Source organism: Prinia subflava, chromosome 3, assembly GCF_021018805.1.
Source record: "Prinia subflava isolate CZ2003 ecotype Zambia chromosome 3, Cam_Psub_1.2, whole genome shotgun sequence".
NCBI lineage: Eukaryota > Metazoa > Chordata > Aves > Passeriformes > Cisticolidae > Prinia > Prinia subflava.
The window spans coordinates 56,740,953-56,755,902 of NC_086249.1; the positions used below are offsets into that span (position 1 = coordinate 56,740,953).

Here is a 14,950-nt window from a genome sequence, read left to right on the forward strand (position 1 = left end):
AAAGCAAACAAACAAACAAAATCCATCCATGCACATGTCACCCCCTCATTATTACTAGTGCTCTGTGCAAAAAATGAAATGCAGTCAGTAGCCTAGGAATTCAGAAAAGACACCCATTCTGAACTAAGAAATACTTTATGCCAATATCAACAAGGTTTTATTTCCTTTGGTTTGATTTTCTATCCCTTTATTAAATCAAAAAGAATGTAAAACAAAAACTCTATGTATTTATGCAAAACAAAGATTCTCATCCAAGCACAAGGTAAGTAACTGACTTTCTGGTATTTCCTCTGCAAATTATTATAATGTATACTTGGAAAAGTGAAATGTAAAACTAGTACTGTGTATGACATTTTTTTCTGTTTGCTAGTGTTCTCTGATAAAAATTCAGACAGAGTGAAAATACATAATGCATTTTTAATTTCCAGAAACAAAAGTTAAATTTCATTACATGATCAGTTGAATGCTCTTTCCATCACATACAGCACTGACAATAAAGTAGGATCCAGAGATCAAATTATGCTGTATTATGGTAAGATAATTGCAGTTTTATTAAACAATTATAAATATAACATACTAATACCTAATTGTGATGGTTGTGTCAAAAGTAGTAAAAAAGCCACTTTGGTTTATTTAAAAGTATGTTTACCTATGCACGGGAATTTAGCTTTCCAAATAAAACAGCAGTTTAAAAATAATTTTCAGAACACAAATGAAATCATTATCATTATTCCAGTTTTACAGCAGTGGAAAATTAAATGGGCTAGGTTTAGCCTTGTCTATTTATGTCACACTGAGCATCTGGGAGTTTCTCTCTTGACCTTAAGAAAAAAAGGGACTGGGGAAAGACCTGAAGGGAAAGGAAATGTGAATGTACATCACAGTAACTACAAAATTACAGGTTTAGCTCAAATAAAAGATCCTGAAACTGGTATTTTTTTCTGTCCAGACTCATTAATTAAATTAGACTCATTTCAGGCTAAATAAAACTCTAGCTGATCGATGGAGAAGATGGAAACTATAAACAGATTGTCTTACTTCCTGACTTTAAGAGAAACATGTTATTTGATGTAACTGATCAATTTTTAAGTACATCAATAATGTATGTGATCCAAAGCCAAAGACTCTCAAAAATCTTATATGGCTTGGAGATGAGAAACATTCACAGCTCACAAGTGCTACAATGCAAGACTTAAGAGAGTGGTATGTTTTCTTTACCTAAGAAATGTTTTTAAAAGCATGAGATCCTTCCTTTAACCTAGAGGTACAATTATCCTGCTACACATACCAGGGATTTCAAGGTGTAGCTGATACACTTTTAAAATACTGCTATCCAGTCCTTCTTCCTAGTTAGTGGCCAACCAGAGAGAAAATACAGCTTTTCATAATTAATTCACTTAATTAGCATGGTAAAAACTTGCCTTGGACTTTGCAGCCTTCACAAGGATGTCGTAATTTGATGGGGGAGGAGCGGGATGTTTCCGGAGCAAGGCAAACTCTGGGAACTCATCATAAATTTTTTGTGCTACAGAAATATTGGCAAGCAACATGAACTCTTCAACCATGGAATTTGTCTCTCTGTCAAGATAAATATTTTATATTGTTAGAAAAGCATTAGACACTTACTTTGAGTGCCTAATGAAGAAACATTCCACCATCCCAATGATGTTATATAATATTAACTAGTGGTTTTGAACATTTACACAAGTAGGCAAGCAATTTTAAGACTGAAAACAATGCTTATTAAGCTCCAAATACTGAGTCAGAAGAAAAAAAACCCACCCTGAAATATTCTAAAACATCAAATTAATGAAAAATGCTTATTAAAATGCCTGAAAAGACCAAGAGATAAACCTCTTGACTTTTTCCTAAGAAGTTCACATATGAAAGCATACAGGTCAATACTTGCTAAATCAATACTGCAATAAAACAGAGGAATTCTCTTTCCAAGGATCAGCTTGACCAAAGAAGTTGTGGATGCTCTGTCATTGGAAGTGTTCAAGCTCAGGCTGGATGGGGCTTTCAGCAGCCTCGTCTAGTGGGAAGTGTCAGGGCCCGTTGCAGGGGGGGTTAGAACTGGGTAGGCTTTCAAGGTCCCTTCCACCTCAAGCCATCCTCTAATTCTATGACTGTCCTGCACTATTACAGGAACTCTGTACACCAAATGTTAACTAAATGTTAACACTTTCTTAGCTAACTGTTGCTACTTGAACACGTCTTTAATTCCATCCCTACCCTGAATTAACTAATAAATAAAATGCATACTTGAGCTCCTTAGTCTGCAGATCAATAGGATCATGAGTTTCACTGTCCATGTGGAAACGAACTTCTGGTGACGCAAGTGTCAAGGCTCTGCAAGACAGTAAGTGGTATTAAAAAATGACAGTAAAGCAGACAGAGCAGCTGAGCTGCAAGCCTGTAACATCATCTGGGGCTACCATGACTACCATTTTATAATTTAAAATTAGCAGAAATTAAAAGTAAAATTGTGGAATTAATGTTCAGATTTGCAGGAAATATGCAAATACACACCATAGAAGCTTCTAAAATTTCCAATGCTACTCCTCTAGTTGTGCTTCTATGACTGTGAGATCCATATTGCTTGATCTTGTGAAGAGAAAGTTAATATCCCAAGTTTATATATTTTGGGAAATAAAGATAAGCATTCTTATGCAAATCAAAATGGCAAAATACTTCTCTTTCACAAGATTTTCACTAGAAAAATGGAGACAGAACTATAATATATTTTGACAGCAAAAACAGTCAGAAGAAAAGGTGGGGGAAAAGGTAACAGGTACACTGCATGGCTTACCCATTATCAATTCTTTTCTTCTTCAGAATTTTTGCTAATTTGTTTAGTCCACGTAGGCTGGTGGTAATATCATCATTCATAGTTGCTGAATCGATTCTCATCTGTGCTTCAGCGTATGTAAGAGAAGCCTTGAAGGTTAAAAAAACAGATATCATGATACATAATTGAACACTAAAAAACCCCTTAGTTCTTTCTGTCTGGCAGAATGTGCAGCTTGCTGTCATAACTTGGCGCACAACAATACATAGCTTTCCATTCAATACCTAAATGCCTGTTATTCACAAAGAATAGTGGACATAGGAGGACAGATCTATGCAAGACATTAAGATATACCAGGCATTTACAGAGTTTTTTTTTCTTTTTGCTGATCACGTTTTATACATCAGAAGTCAAATTTTCAGAAATGTATTGAACATCTATAGAATCCACTTAATTTAACTCATTATCTGGTATGTATCAGCCATGTCCTATATGCATCATACACACAGCAACTGCACACATAAACACTGCAGCCTGAGAGGCTGAGAAGAATGCAGAATCAAACATTTTCTTTAGTTTTAGTATTTCAGCACCATTTTCTACTTCTAATTAGAAATTAGAATTAGAATAAAATATAAATCATTAATGGGAAATAGAACTTTATTATCAAGTCTGTTGATCATTGTTTTTATAATACAGTTTACAGCTTTTTATTTCAGAATTATAGTAATATTTACATGACTTACCTTGGAATTAATAACACTCTTAGTAAATCTGGTTTTCAGAATTTCAGCCTTATGGGTCATTTCCCATATGCACGAAAATGCAAGCCTATGAGAGAGAGAGTATGATGGGAAAATCTGTTAAAATCCCTACATAAGCAACTGTAGTTTCTTGCCAGGATCAAAGTATGGATCATATACATATACCTGTCCACATTAGATCTCAGGGAGCATAAGTTGGAACTAAGTAGCTCTGGAACCATATCAATCCTCTGCAAAGTAAAGAACAAAAATCAGTACTTTATAAGTTAGTATTTCAACTTCCTGATTTTTAATATAATAAAAGCTTGGAGATAGTATTTTTTTTTTTTTTGCCAAAAAAGCTCAGATTACTGGAAGAAAAGTAAGCCACTTTTTTCATTCCAAGATTCATTTTAATTATCATCTTTTCAGTAACAGTGATTTCTGAAAAGAAATCGCGATCTGGAAGAACTAACCAGGACTAAGTCTACAGTGTTAATGAATGCAAAACATAGGAACCTTCAGACATTTGACAATCACAAAAAATGCAAAAACCAATGGAAAAGGCAAAACCAGGCCACTTCTGCAATTTCAGACTGGAATTAAAACAGTATTCTGGTTTCAGAACCACATGCTAATAATGCTTCAAACCAGAGTTGAATGGGATATTGTCCGGATAGTGGCTTTTAAAAAATAAAACAGAAAATAAATTGTCTTAGACAAATTGTCTACTTCTTTTTCTCCTTAGTTCAGAGAGGAGAAAAAAATTAATAGAGGAAAGCAATGAAAATCTAAAAACTTAATCAGACAAGAAGCTGTAGAAAACAATTACTTTTTCACACAGATACACTGTTGTTCCTCGTTTTACTGACTCCTCATCCAAAGCATTTCCTGGGCGAATAAAGTGACTGACATCTGCAATATGTACACCAACCTGAAAAACAGGCACCACATTATGCACCTCACGAAATAGAAACAGTTTAAGAGTGAAAGAAACTTTCCTACATTTCTACAAAACAATTTATCTATTTCCAGTTCCTTTCAGCAGCTCCCATATTTTGTAATAAGAATAGTTAAAACCCATCATATATTAAAAAACAGTTGCAGCAATTATTCAAAAAAAAGGGCATTTGTACATTTAGGGGAAAGTTATATTCACAACCAATGCAACTTTTCTTTGAGGGCCCAAACAATGTCTTTAATGCTCTTCAAGATTCACTGAAAATTTGTTTTTTGCTTTTTTGTTTGCTGACCTTCCATTCTAGCACACCCTGCTATTACAATTCCAAATTAATTTCTAAGGAAGTCAATCTCACTGAATCAGATATAAGGGAGTAGAGAGCTGATGTAGCTTTTTACTGCCTTTTTTTAAAATAAAATAATAACTCCACAGGAATTACAGCAGCTTAGCTCTTTTTTGTTGTTTTTTTCATAGTTCCTTATCCTAGCTGTAAATACCCTTGTTTATAACACTTAACTAAAGCAGTAAATAAATTTTATGGTAAAGTCTCATGCCAAATGAAGATAAAGCAGGGTGAATTTAGAAGACACTAAATTCCCACTTTTGACACTGATCTGATGCAAATCAACTCCCTTTTTTATTACCATCTTGCAGCTGTGCAAACAGCAATAATTTATTTATAACAGATCTGGAGCTTTGCATGTGTCATTTACCACTACTGCACTGTTTGTAAAATAAAGGAAGAAGTAAGTAAATAAATTATTAGATTGATACAATACCTCTAGATTTCCATTTCCTATTTCTCTACAATGTAATGCATCATCAATATCTGTACAACCAGGAGGATCAACACTACAAACATTCAGATGCCTTAAGTCCTCCCTGTGTTTCATATCCTGAAATATAACAGAAACAAAAAATTGTTTTCAAGAACACCTTCCTTTTCCAGGTAAAAATGACCGTCTGAGAACAGCACATTACGTAAGATTTTCCACAGAAACCAAGTATTTTCAGAATGTTTGTTTTGTATTGGGTAGTTTGTTTGTTTTATGAAAAGATCAAAACAGATATGCAGAAACTACAATGACAGAAAAAAAAAATACAACAGATGAAGTACTATTTTTTTTTGTTTTACAGAAAGGAGGAAGAGAATCAGAACGCAACCATAGTTTCATCACGATCTTAGAATTAGCAGGATGAGGAAATGAGATTTTTTTAAGTGAAATTTTGACTGATCTCCAGCTGAATGACTTGTCTTGGATATGACTACTCTCAAGTCTCACTTTCTAAGGCTTAGATGTCTAGATAATTGAAAGGAACTGCACACCTTGTAAGTATCTATCCTTGCAAAATAGCTCTCTCTCCTTTGCAAAAAGCCTTCTTTGATCTTTTTCTTCTTTAACAAAACCTGTAGTATCATCTTTATTTTAAAACATTCATCCCCAACAAATGTAGTTTTAGCAAAATGCAAAAACTTGAACAGATCTTGTTTCCACAGGAAATCCAGCTGAAAGCTCCCACTAAGACATAACAGTCCTGGGCAACGTTTCTTGTCTATTTCTGGTGCATTGGGATATTCAAGAATGTCACAGTTTGCACTGAAGGGAAAGGCATAGTAATTGCTACAGTAATTTTACCTCTTTTTTATTACCTCTTCTGTAATGCTCCATGGCATTTTTGGTAGGAAACTAAGGACAGCCTGGGAAAAAGCCTGGTGAGGGACATCATGTTCAAGCAGAAGAACTTCTGTCTCTGTCTCTTTATCTCCAGCACTTCCCAAATTCTTTACAAAATGACCCTGAGGAAAATATAGGTACATACACACACATATCAAGCAATACCATTTGTCCAAAAGTAAGTATGTAAGAACATTAACCCTTAGGTTATTCTTCTATTAAACTACAAAGTAAAAGCAATCTTTTTTAATTTGGTTAACTTTCTCATCTTTAAGAGAAATTTAATTTTAAACATTTACTTAATTCAGTAAGTCTGAACCGAGTCCATCCAGACTCTTTTCTTAGAATGGCTTTAAATTCTCCACAATTAAGATTCAAAACTTATAAACATGAAATCATTTTTGCAGGAAGGAAAAACCACTGCTGCAAAAGCAGCAGAACTAATACACTCTCACTGCTCTATGGGTTTGCCTTGTGCCACACATCTCACACCCCAATACCTCATCAACTCCGCCTTCTTTCTCACTTCTCTGCAGTAATGCTTTGTCTTAATGCTTTTTCCAGATATTCCATGTTCCCTTCATTTCTCTAAACTAGCGGGAGACACCTGTGCTCTGCTTCAATACAACCTGTGCATTCCCACATGAGGCACTGGAAGATGCTTCAAAACCTGGCTAGTGTTCAGCAGAAATGGAAGGCAGTGTCCTCAGTTTCTCATACAGCCTCTGTTATTTATGCTGAACTTTTAACTGCTTTTACCCTACTGCCAATTCGACTGCATTGGGTGCATTTGTCAAGTATCTGCTAGAACAGTGATTGGTAAGTGTGAATGAGCAAAATGAGAGCATAAGATCTGCATTTCTATGAAACCAGACTAAAGTTGCTGCTTAATCTATACAAAGCACCTTAAGTGGCACATGTACGTTCACTGCAGAACTGGATGAGTAAGTTTTTTAAGTATGATAACCCCTTAGCTGGTGTTTAAGTGCAAATTAAATCATTTAGGGACTTTCTTAATTTGCACCATCACATGGCACTCGAAGAATTTAAACCTCATCTCAACACTGTTTGCGTTACTCAGTGTTGCAGATAACAAATATTTTACCTAAGAAACATAAAAAATCAGATAGTTAACAGTTCAGAAGAAAATGCCTGAACTTACGTTAGGATACCTGGAATTCCTGGGCCAACCATCAATAGCAACAATTATTCTTTGCCCTTCCAATGCATCTGCTTGTCTGGTTTCTATTCGAATGCGAGGAATTCTGCGATCAGCTGGTGTAAACAAATGGCGCCTTGCCTATCCACAACCAGAAAAAGGAACAATTAATTTCCAAATAAAGAAAAAAACCCAACCTTGCATTTAGAACTGGATTATTTCCTCACCTCTTTGATCTGTGACTTGGAAAGCATCCCACAATAAGGCCGCCAGTTTCGCTTTATAATGCCCACTACCCTTCCCGTAGGCCTCAGCATGTCCTTGTTAAGGGAAGTCTTCAGCTGGTAGAACACAAGTTAAAAATACAAAACTGTTAGAACTCATGCCTGACTACAGTAGGGAACTTAAAACTTAGTAATAACATTTTGTAACTCATTATAAGGACATAAATTTTATCATGACTTTATAAATAGAATCTCCTGTGCCTCCCTGTGCATTTAATGACTTTTAATATTTTCAGTATGTGACCTGACTGAAATCACATCAGTATATGATGCAACTTAGCTTTAAAAGGGGGAGAAGAAGCATTCTGCAGTCTTTTTCTGCTGTTCATTTTTCTCAAAGGATGTCCATTAAGAAAACTAAAACAAATAACATATTCCATGTTATTTTGCTATCTATTATTTTAATTTTTTGGAGTCCTTTTACACTGCCTGAAGATTCTCCAGTAACTCTCCACATAATTATTAAGAAATAATCCCACAAAATTCAGTGGAAAGATTATTTTTGAAGAAATTATCTTCTTGTACAGGGTATACATGCATGTGTGTTGCATGCACATTAAACGGAATTACTGCAAGACCCAAAAATATTTTACAGCAGGTTCCAAATGTATGTGTTGCCTATAAAAGGTGACTCTCAGCATGATACAACACCTACTCTAACAAATCCTAACTTGCACTTCAGTAAATACAGATTTACATTCTTACATGACTACCATTCAGCAACTTCCAGATTCATTAAGATTAAATGTGGGAACTTCTAGCAAAGGCTAATTGAAAATGATCCCTTTTATCGACCACCATGTATTTAACACAACTGTACAACTACAATTAAGTTTCATAATTTCTATATTCACATTTTATAAAGACGATATAGAAATCTAAAGCCTAACACTGTCAGGGTACCACAGATTTCATCTCTTTTGTAACACCACAGTTAAGTAAAATTATTTCTTTCATACAATGTTTTCTTTCTCCTCTTCATTTTCAATGTCCTCTTCATTCTGGCCATCATCTTGCAAAACCACTGAGGATGGTGCCACCCATTCATCTTTTGTCAACAACTCCACGGCTACAACATCTTCATGAATTGCCCGGTTTAAATGTTTCAGTCCCTGTATAATTATCTGGATTTTTTTAGAAAACAAAGTGGAAATGCAAATATTCATGATGATGAAAACAAAAGACCCGAATCTAGAGCAATGTAACAATAAACATGTATGACAGACTCTACGTTCCAAAGAACATTTTACAGTATGTTTGTGATACACTTTTTTCCTCTGCTGAGGTTTCTTACCGTACATACAAGCTTATTTCAAGACTCCAATTGTTTCTGTAAGAAATGTTTTCCCTATGGTTTTTGGTTGGTTTTTTTTATTATTAAGTCAGACAATCCTATTTTTGCAGGATAGGGGATTCCACATACTACTAAGAGGAAAAAGAGAAAAGAGAAGTACCTGCAGCTGCCACAGATAGGGAGGGAGTAGACAACTGCCACTGCTTGGAAACAGCATCTGTACAACTGCACCAACTGAGAATCCAGCAGGCAGGCAGATGGATTAAATGCTGGGTGGGAAACAGCCCATCTACCCCTCACCAGGCAGGAGAATAGCAGGGGGAAAAAAGCAGAACCTCACAAGGGCTCATGACTGTTTTTTTTCTGACAATCTTCCTACACACTAGTTCCGTTGTCTTTCACCATATATTTCAAACCAATTTTAAAAACTGTTTACAGGTCAATTGAAAAACTATTAACAACCAAGATTTGTCTTTATTTTACCAATTACTTCATCAAACTTCAATTTTAAATACATTAATCTTTTTTCAAAAAGAGCATACTCAGCATTTCAGCAGTCTATATCCATACAAATAAAAACTGAAAACATCAGCACAAACATCAGAAAAAAAAGAGACAAGTAAAAAATTACTAATATGCTCCATTTTAACATATGTCACCATGAAAGAATTAAATTTTAAGCTTTTCTAAGGCTAGTTAAAGTTTATAGCATGGAGGTAAAATTAAAACTCACCTCTTTGTTTTCTTCAGCATCTCCATGAACCCAAACTGTAGCTTCAAGATAATTCTCTCTGTTTGCCCTGTAAGTTCCTTGGAGGTAAATACCAGATTTTATTCCTTGCTGCAATTTGCTAAGAGGAATATGTTCTGGGAATATTATTTTTCCACCTTCTATTTCTTTCTTTAGGAAAAAAAGAAAAATAGGAGAGGAAATTTTCAGTATTTTATATTCATGTTAACTTCAAAACCAAGCTCAGGAACATGCCACACTCAAGCTAACAAACTCCCTAATTGTAACTGTGTGTAGTTATGAATATGCACAATAATGAAAAACTATTATTAAGCAGTACTTTTTTTAATGAAGCATCAAAACCATAAAAATGTGGCCATTCTAGGAACTTTTCCTGCAGTTACTTAAAAACGTATTGCAAAATTTTATGTTGATTTGGATATAGTGACTAAAAAGATACTCAACAAAGAAAATATTAGCATAGTAAAGAGTATAGCACACAGTGTATATATACTGGAAGCTATAGGAAACATTACACATATACATTATAATGAAAATACATGACTGTGACCAGACTTTGGAGCAGTCAGACAATTGCTTACACCTGAATGATCTGCAGTTAACTCCTGAGAACACCTCAGCCCTCCAATTTCTTCCCACTCTTACACAGAGCTCTATTCTGTTAAAACTAGCTTTGATGAAATTAACTTTCCCATTTTTGGGGTGAGTGTTCAGCTACATCAGTTGTATATGAACATATAAGTCTAGATTCTGATAAACACAACACACAAGGAAGTAGAAGAGCATGTAGCCCATCTCTGAGCTGCAGCCTGCATTTATGTCAGCTTATCACCAAATGAAAATGCTTTTGATCAATAACTTAACATAGATTTTCCAGCAGAAACAAAGATCTAAATGGTTTGCAATATATTTTGTTTTCATTTTGTTCCAATTGTTTCTCATTTATACACTTTATTTAAACAACTGTTATTATTCTCATCTTCACAACAGTTATCTAAACCAACTGGCTTTTTATAGATAACAAGACACATACTAACAGGCATATAAGCAGAACTGAACACGGCTGCAGTATTTCCTTTTTACTTTTCAGTTGTCAAAAAGTTAAATTTCCACAATGGTAATAAGGTCCAGACTGCTTGTACTCTAAACTGATGCCAGTACTCTGACAAACAGTATGCAATATTGTACTGCAAGTCATTTACAATCAATTTATTTTATAAAAGGAAAATAAACACATACCCCTTCATCAGATACACAAGCAAGGCGATCTACAAGCTCAGGATTAGCTGTCAAACTTTTTATATACTCCTCACCTACAAAAGCACACACATAAATATTTATGCAAGAGATGCATGGGATTTAGGTAAAAAGTGACTGCTCAGTTTTTTTGAGCAATAAATTAAACATACATACTACTTCACTTACATGTATAAGCAGTTATTCCTTCCTCCAGAGCTTTCTCCTTATTAGTTCTGTCATTTGTTAAAAAGATAACTTCAATCTTTTCCTCATCCTCTATTTTCTTCAGGTGTTCATTGTACCATTTCACTGCCACTCGAATGGCTCTGTCATTGCGGTCATTGGAAGTTTCTCCCCGCTTTTGCTCTATGTACGTTTCTCTAAATAAATTTTAAAAGCAAAGGGGGGTGTTTGACAAACCAAAACAAATCTTAGCATCTATCTATACTTAAAAAAAAAGACAAGATAAGGGCTGTTAGGCCAAAAGAAACATTATTGTACCCATTTTTATAACATGTAACACTCATTAGGCCACTGGAGGGCCAGGAGACATGAAGACACAACTGAAGAGGTTTGCATTCAAGATGTTAGAACTACGGATTCAAGATTCCTAGAACTATGATACTGCGGTATTGGAAACTAATTGTGAGCACAAACAAAGGCAAAATAATTTCTTAGAGCTTTCTGTCACTAATTTAATGGATTTTTGAATTCTGCTACAGACAGATTGATAAAGCATTGGAATATGTTTAAAGGAACACTGAAATGGAAATTCAGTACCTTATTGCTCAAGATAACAATGCTGTCTGTACAACTTATTCAATATTCTAATCCCCTTCTCATAACATATATAGATTTATACTAACTATAAACAGGAAAGCTCCTGGAACACCAACTACTTCCCAATAGGATTCCTTAGAAACATACAGTTCCGTGACACCAGTCTAATTTTTCTTGCAGTCCAGATGTTCCAGTTTTGTTTCCCACTTTCTTTTACTGGATATCAGCACAACTTTGTTATACCCATTACAACCCCTTACCTGTGATGCTCATTGGTGAAGGAATAGAAATGTTTTTCTGGGTTTTGAATCACGTCCCTAATTCGCTTGTACACTGGTGCACTCCGATTCCTGACCTCCTGTAGGACCGTCTGCAGCACAATGACATTCTTAATAACAGGATCTTCAAGGATGTCAATCTGAGGAGCAAAATGGAAATTAATCATAATTGTTATTTAAACCTATCCAATAATAGGACATGAAATATTTCCTAGGCTAATACATGAAAAGTTAACATGAATAATGAGTGGTAGTCCTTCTGCCTTTTTCTCTCACCACTGGGAAACTGAACAGTGCTTTCTCGTTCAGAAAAGTTGCTTTCTCCTTCTTGTGTGAAAAAATGTCAAATAGGATTTTCCAGCCTCTCTGTGACCTGAATATAAGGACTTATTCTGACTTTCAACAAATTCACCCCCAGCGTGCAGGATTCCAAGCAAATGTAAGGCCAGGTGTACACCTCAAATTTTGCTTACATAAAATGGGTTTCTATAAAATTAACCCTCAGTAAACAAAATGAAACTATGCACAATCCAACAGAAATGTAATGAAATTTACAGGCTGTCTGCCTTTGTGAGGAATGCAAGCCGTAAAATGGTACCCAACTACTGTTACACGGCTGACGCGCCCCTACATACGTGGGCTTAAGTTCTCCAGAAACAATCCCACTCTTAAACTGAAATTTTAATGTTCATGGAGTCAAATCAATGGACATTCTGCAAGCTGCTCTTTGCTTTTGAAAGACCTTTTTCTTTTTTAAGGAATTTTGTTAAATTTTTCAGCACTTTTCTTTGCCAATTCCTGACATCAAGACAGAGAAACATACACGAGAAATCCATGTAATCTGAAAAAAAGATGGGAGCTTCACTTCCTAACCTTGTGTGAATTACCTGTGCAAACCCCCTGCGAAATGAGACAGCAATAAGGCTCTAGAGGGCATAGCGAAAAGAAGTAAAAGCTATACCAGACTAAGCTCCTGTAAACCTGATGTTTACACGACCTGAAAGATTTAGAGCCATATTTAAAGCCATGTTCATAGGGGAAGAAATCCAGCATTATTCTATGCATAAGCTGAAGCACCAGGCCAAGTCTTACTGTGGCAAAACTGTTTCAGTTTCTAGGCAAAACTTTTCCCTACCATTACCAAGACTTCCTAATCCCCACTTCTCTAGTTCATGTCAGCACACCCTGGCACATTCTCAGAGCACTCTATAGGACACACGTACAAATTATACCAACAAACATCACAAAGTCCACTTTTAAGAGGAAGAAAACATCCCCTGATCTGCTGTTTTGGATCGAAGATCCTTACAACTTCTGGGACCTCTGCTAAAACACAAAAGTGTTGTGCCACTCTCTAGAATACTTACTCCATGTTAGGATTCATGAATTAGTTACAGTCTCCAGTGTGTGCACAGGGCTATTCTACCTTCTACACAGGTATTCCAAAACAATGAAAGAAAAAAGCTAAATATCAAGCTTGGGAATTCCTCAAAGTCTACTGTCTGTCCCAGACTCTACAGTCTGCCTCAGACTCAAATCTTTGCACAGCTATTGATGGGCTGTAGAGTTGCCCCCGTGCTTCTAGAGTTGTACATGGGATGATTTTGCACCTTCTATTCGTTATGTGAAATCAACATCACAGTATAAAGAACCTAAATCTACACTCTGAAAAACAGAAGAGGCATTTAGAAAAACTCGGCGACCACAGAAGATCCAAAAATTCAGTGACCACAAGAAGATCCCAATCGCTGCTTTAGAGTACACCAACTTTCCCTGCGTGAATTTTCATACCCATATCAGACCACAACGAACAAAACAAACACTGGTCTTTAGTCCTACGATTCAGGCAGAAAAAAACCCACAAAAACTAAAAACCAAGAAAACAACAACAAAAAAGAATTATAAAACAAGACAAACAAAAAGTCCCCCCACACTCTCCCCTAAAGCTGGAACATAGTCTAAGGCCAGACCAGGCTCGCTGGTGCCGCAGCCTTCTCCTCAGGAGCTGGCAGGGAAGGACAGGAGTACCCAGGCAAGGATCAAGCAGCCACAGGAGAAACGGGAGGGGCCAAGCCTGCCACGCGCTGCCAAACGCGCCTCCCCTGCGCGGCGCCGGATCCCACACGGCACTTTATACCCACAAGGATTTAACAAGGCCGGCGCAGGGAAGGCTTGAGCCTCCACGTGGAGCGCGGTGGGGCCCACAGGAAGGCAGCGGCGGGCCCTCCCCAGCGCTGAGGCGGCCACACCATCCGTCCCTCCCTCACCTGGTGCAGGAGCAGGTTGGTGTCGGGCAGGAGGAAGTACGGCCCGGGGCAGAGGCTGCTGGCGGGGCCGCTGGACCGCGCCTCCAGCGCGGGCGCGGTCCCGTGAGCGGCGGGGGGGCAGAGGCGGCACGCGGCGGCGCCGCACGCGATGTCGTCGCGCAGGTAATGCTCGCGCACCACCTTCACCACCGCGCCCGCCCGCGTGCGCTTCACGAACGTCCGCGAGGTCAGCATGGCGCGCGGGGCCGCGGGAAGCCGCGGGAAGCCGCGGGAAGCCGCGGGAAGCCGCGGGAAGCCGCGGGAAGCCGCGGGAAGCCGCGGGAAGCCGCGGGAAGCCGCGGGAAGCCGCGGGAAGCCGCGGGAAGCCGCGGGAAGCCGCGGGAAGCCGCGGGAAGCCGCGGGAAGCCGCGGGAAGCCGCGGGAAGCGGCGCGGGCAGGGCGCGGGAAGCGGCGCGGGAAGCGGGAAGCGGCGCGGGCAGGGCGCAGGAAGCGGCGCCTCGTCGCCGCGGTGATGGCGTGCGCGCGGCCCCGCCCCCGCCGCGCGAGGGGAGGCCGAAGCGCGCGCGCGCGCGTTGCCGCCCGAGGTGCGTGGGGCAGAGCCCCGGACTGGCCCGGCCCGGGCAGGACCGCTGCCCCCCCAGCCCCCGCCGCTGCCGAGTTACCGCTTGGGCAGCTGCCCGCTGCCTTCCGCAGCTCCGGCATCCTGCGGCACGAACGATATCCCCGT

The 14,950-nt window shown here is 38.3% G+C and overlaps 2 protein-coding genes across 2 annotated transcripts in view; one reads left to right on the plus strand and one right to left on the minus strand.

The window, feature by feature from the left end:
- The window catches only part of DIS3 (DIS3 homolog, exosome endoribonuclease and 3'-5' exoribonuclease), a 19,873-nt gene extending 4,948 nt beyond the window's left edge, over window positions 1-14,925 (minus strand). The window contains exons 1-17 of the mRNA XM_063392211.1: window positions 14,618-14,925; window positions 14,224-14,467; window positions 11,939-12,096; window positions 11,085-11,278; window positions 10,899-10,972; window positions 9,642-9,809; window positions 8,574-8,738; window positions 7,558-7,671; window positions 7,334-7,471; window positions 6,147-6,293; window positions 5,275-5,391; window positions 4,367-4,468; window positions 3,721-3,785; window positions 3,538-3,622; window positions 2,813-2,940; window positions 2,266-2,352; window positions 1,422-1,578 (exon numbers count right to left, since the gene is read on the minus strand). Of these exons, the coding sequence (XP_063248281.1) occupies window positions 1,422-1,578; window positions 2,266-2,352; window positions 2,813-2,940; window positions 3,538-3,622; window positions 3,721-3,785; window positions 4,367-4,468; window positions 5,275-5,391; window positions 6,147-6,293; window positions 7,334-7,471; window positions 7,558-7,671; window positions 8,574-8,738; window positions 9,642-9,809; window positions 10,899-10,972; window positions 11,085-11,278; window positions 11,939-12,096; window positions 14,224-14,467; window positions 14,618-14,925 (2,451 nt within the window). The remainder of the gene's footprint in view (window positions 1-1,421; window positions 1,579-2,265; window positions 2,353-2,812; window positions 2,941-3,537; window positions 3,623-3,720; window positions 3,786-4,366; window positions 4,469-5,274; window positions 5,392-6,146; window positions 6,294-7,333; window positions 7,472-7,557; window positions 7,672-8,573; window positions 8,739-9,641; window positions 9,810-10,898; window positions 10,973-11,084; window positions 11,279-11,938; window positions 12,097-14,223; window positions 14,468-14,617) is intronic.
- The window catches only part of PIBF1 (progesterone immunomodulatory binding factor 1), a 108,072-nt gene continuing 107,140 nt past the window's right edge, over window positions 14,019-14,950 (plus strand). The window contains exon 1 of the mRNA XM_063392213.1: window positions 14,019-14,238. The gene's annotated coding sequence lies outside the window, so the exon portion shown is untranslated. The remainder of the gene's footprint in view (window positions 14,239-14,950) is intronic.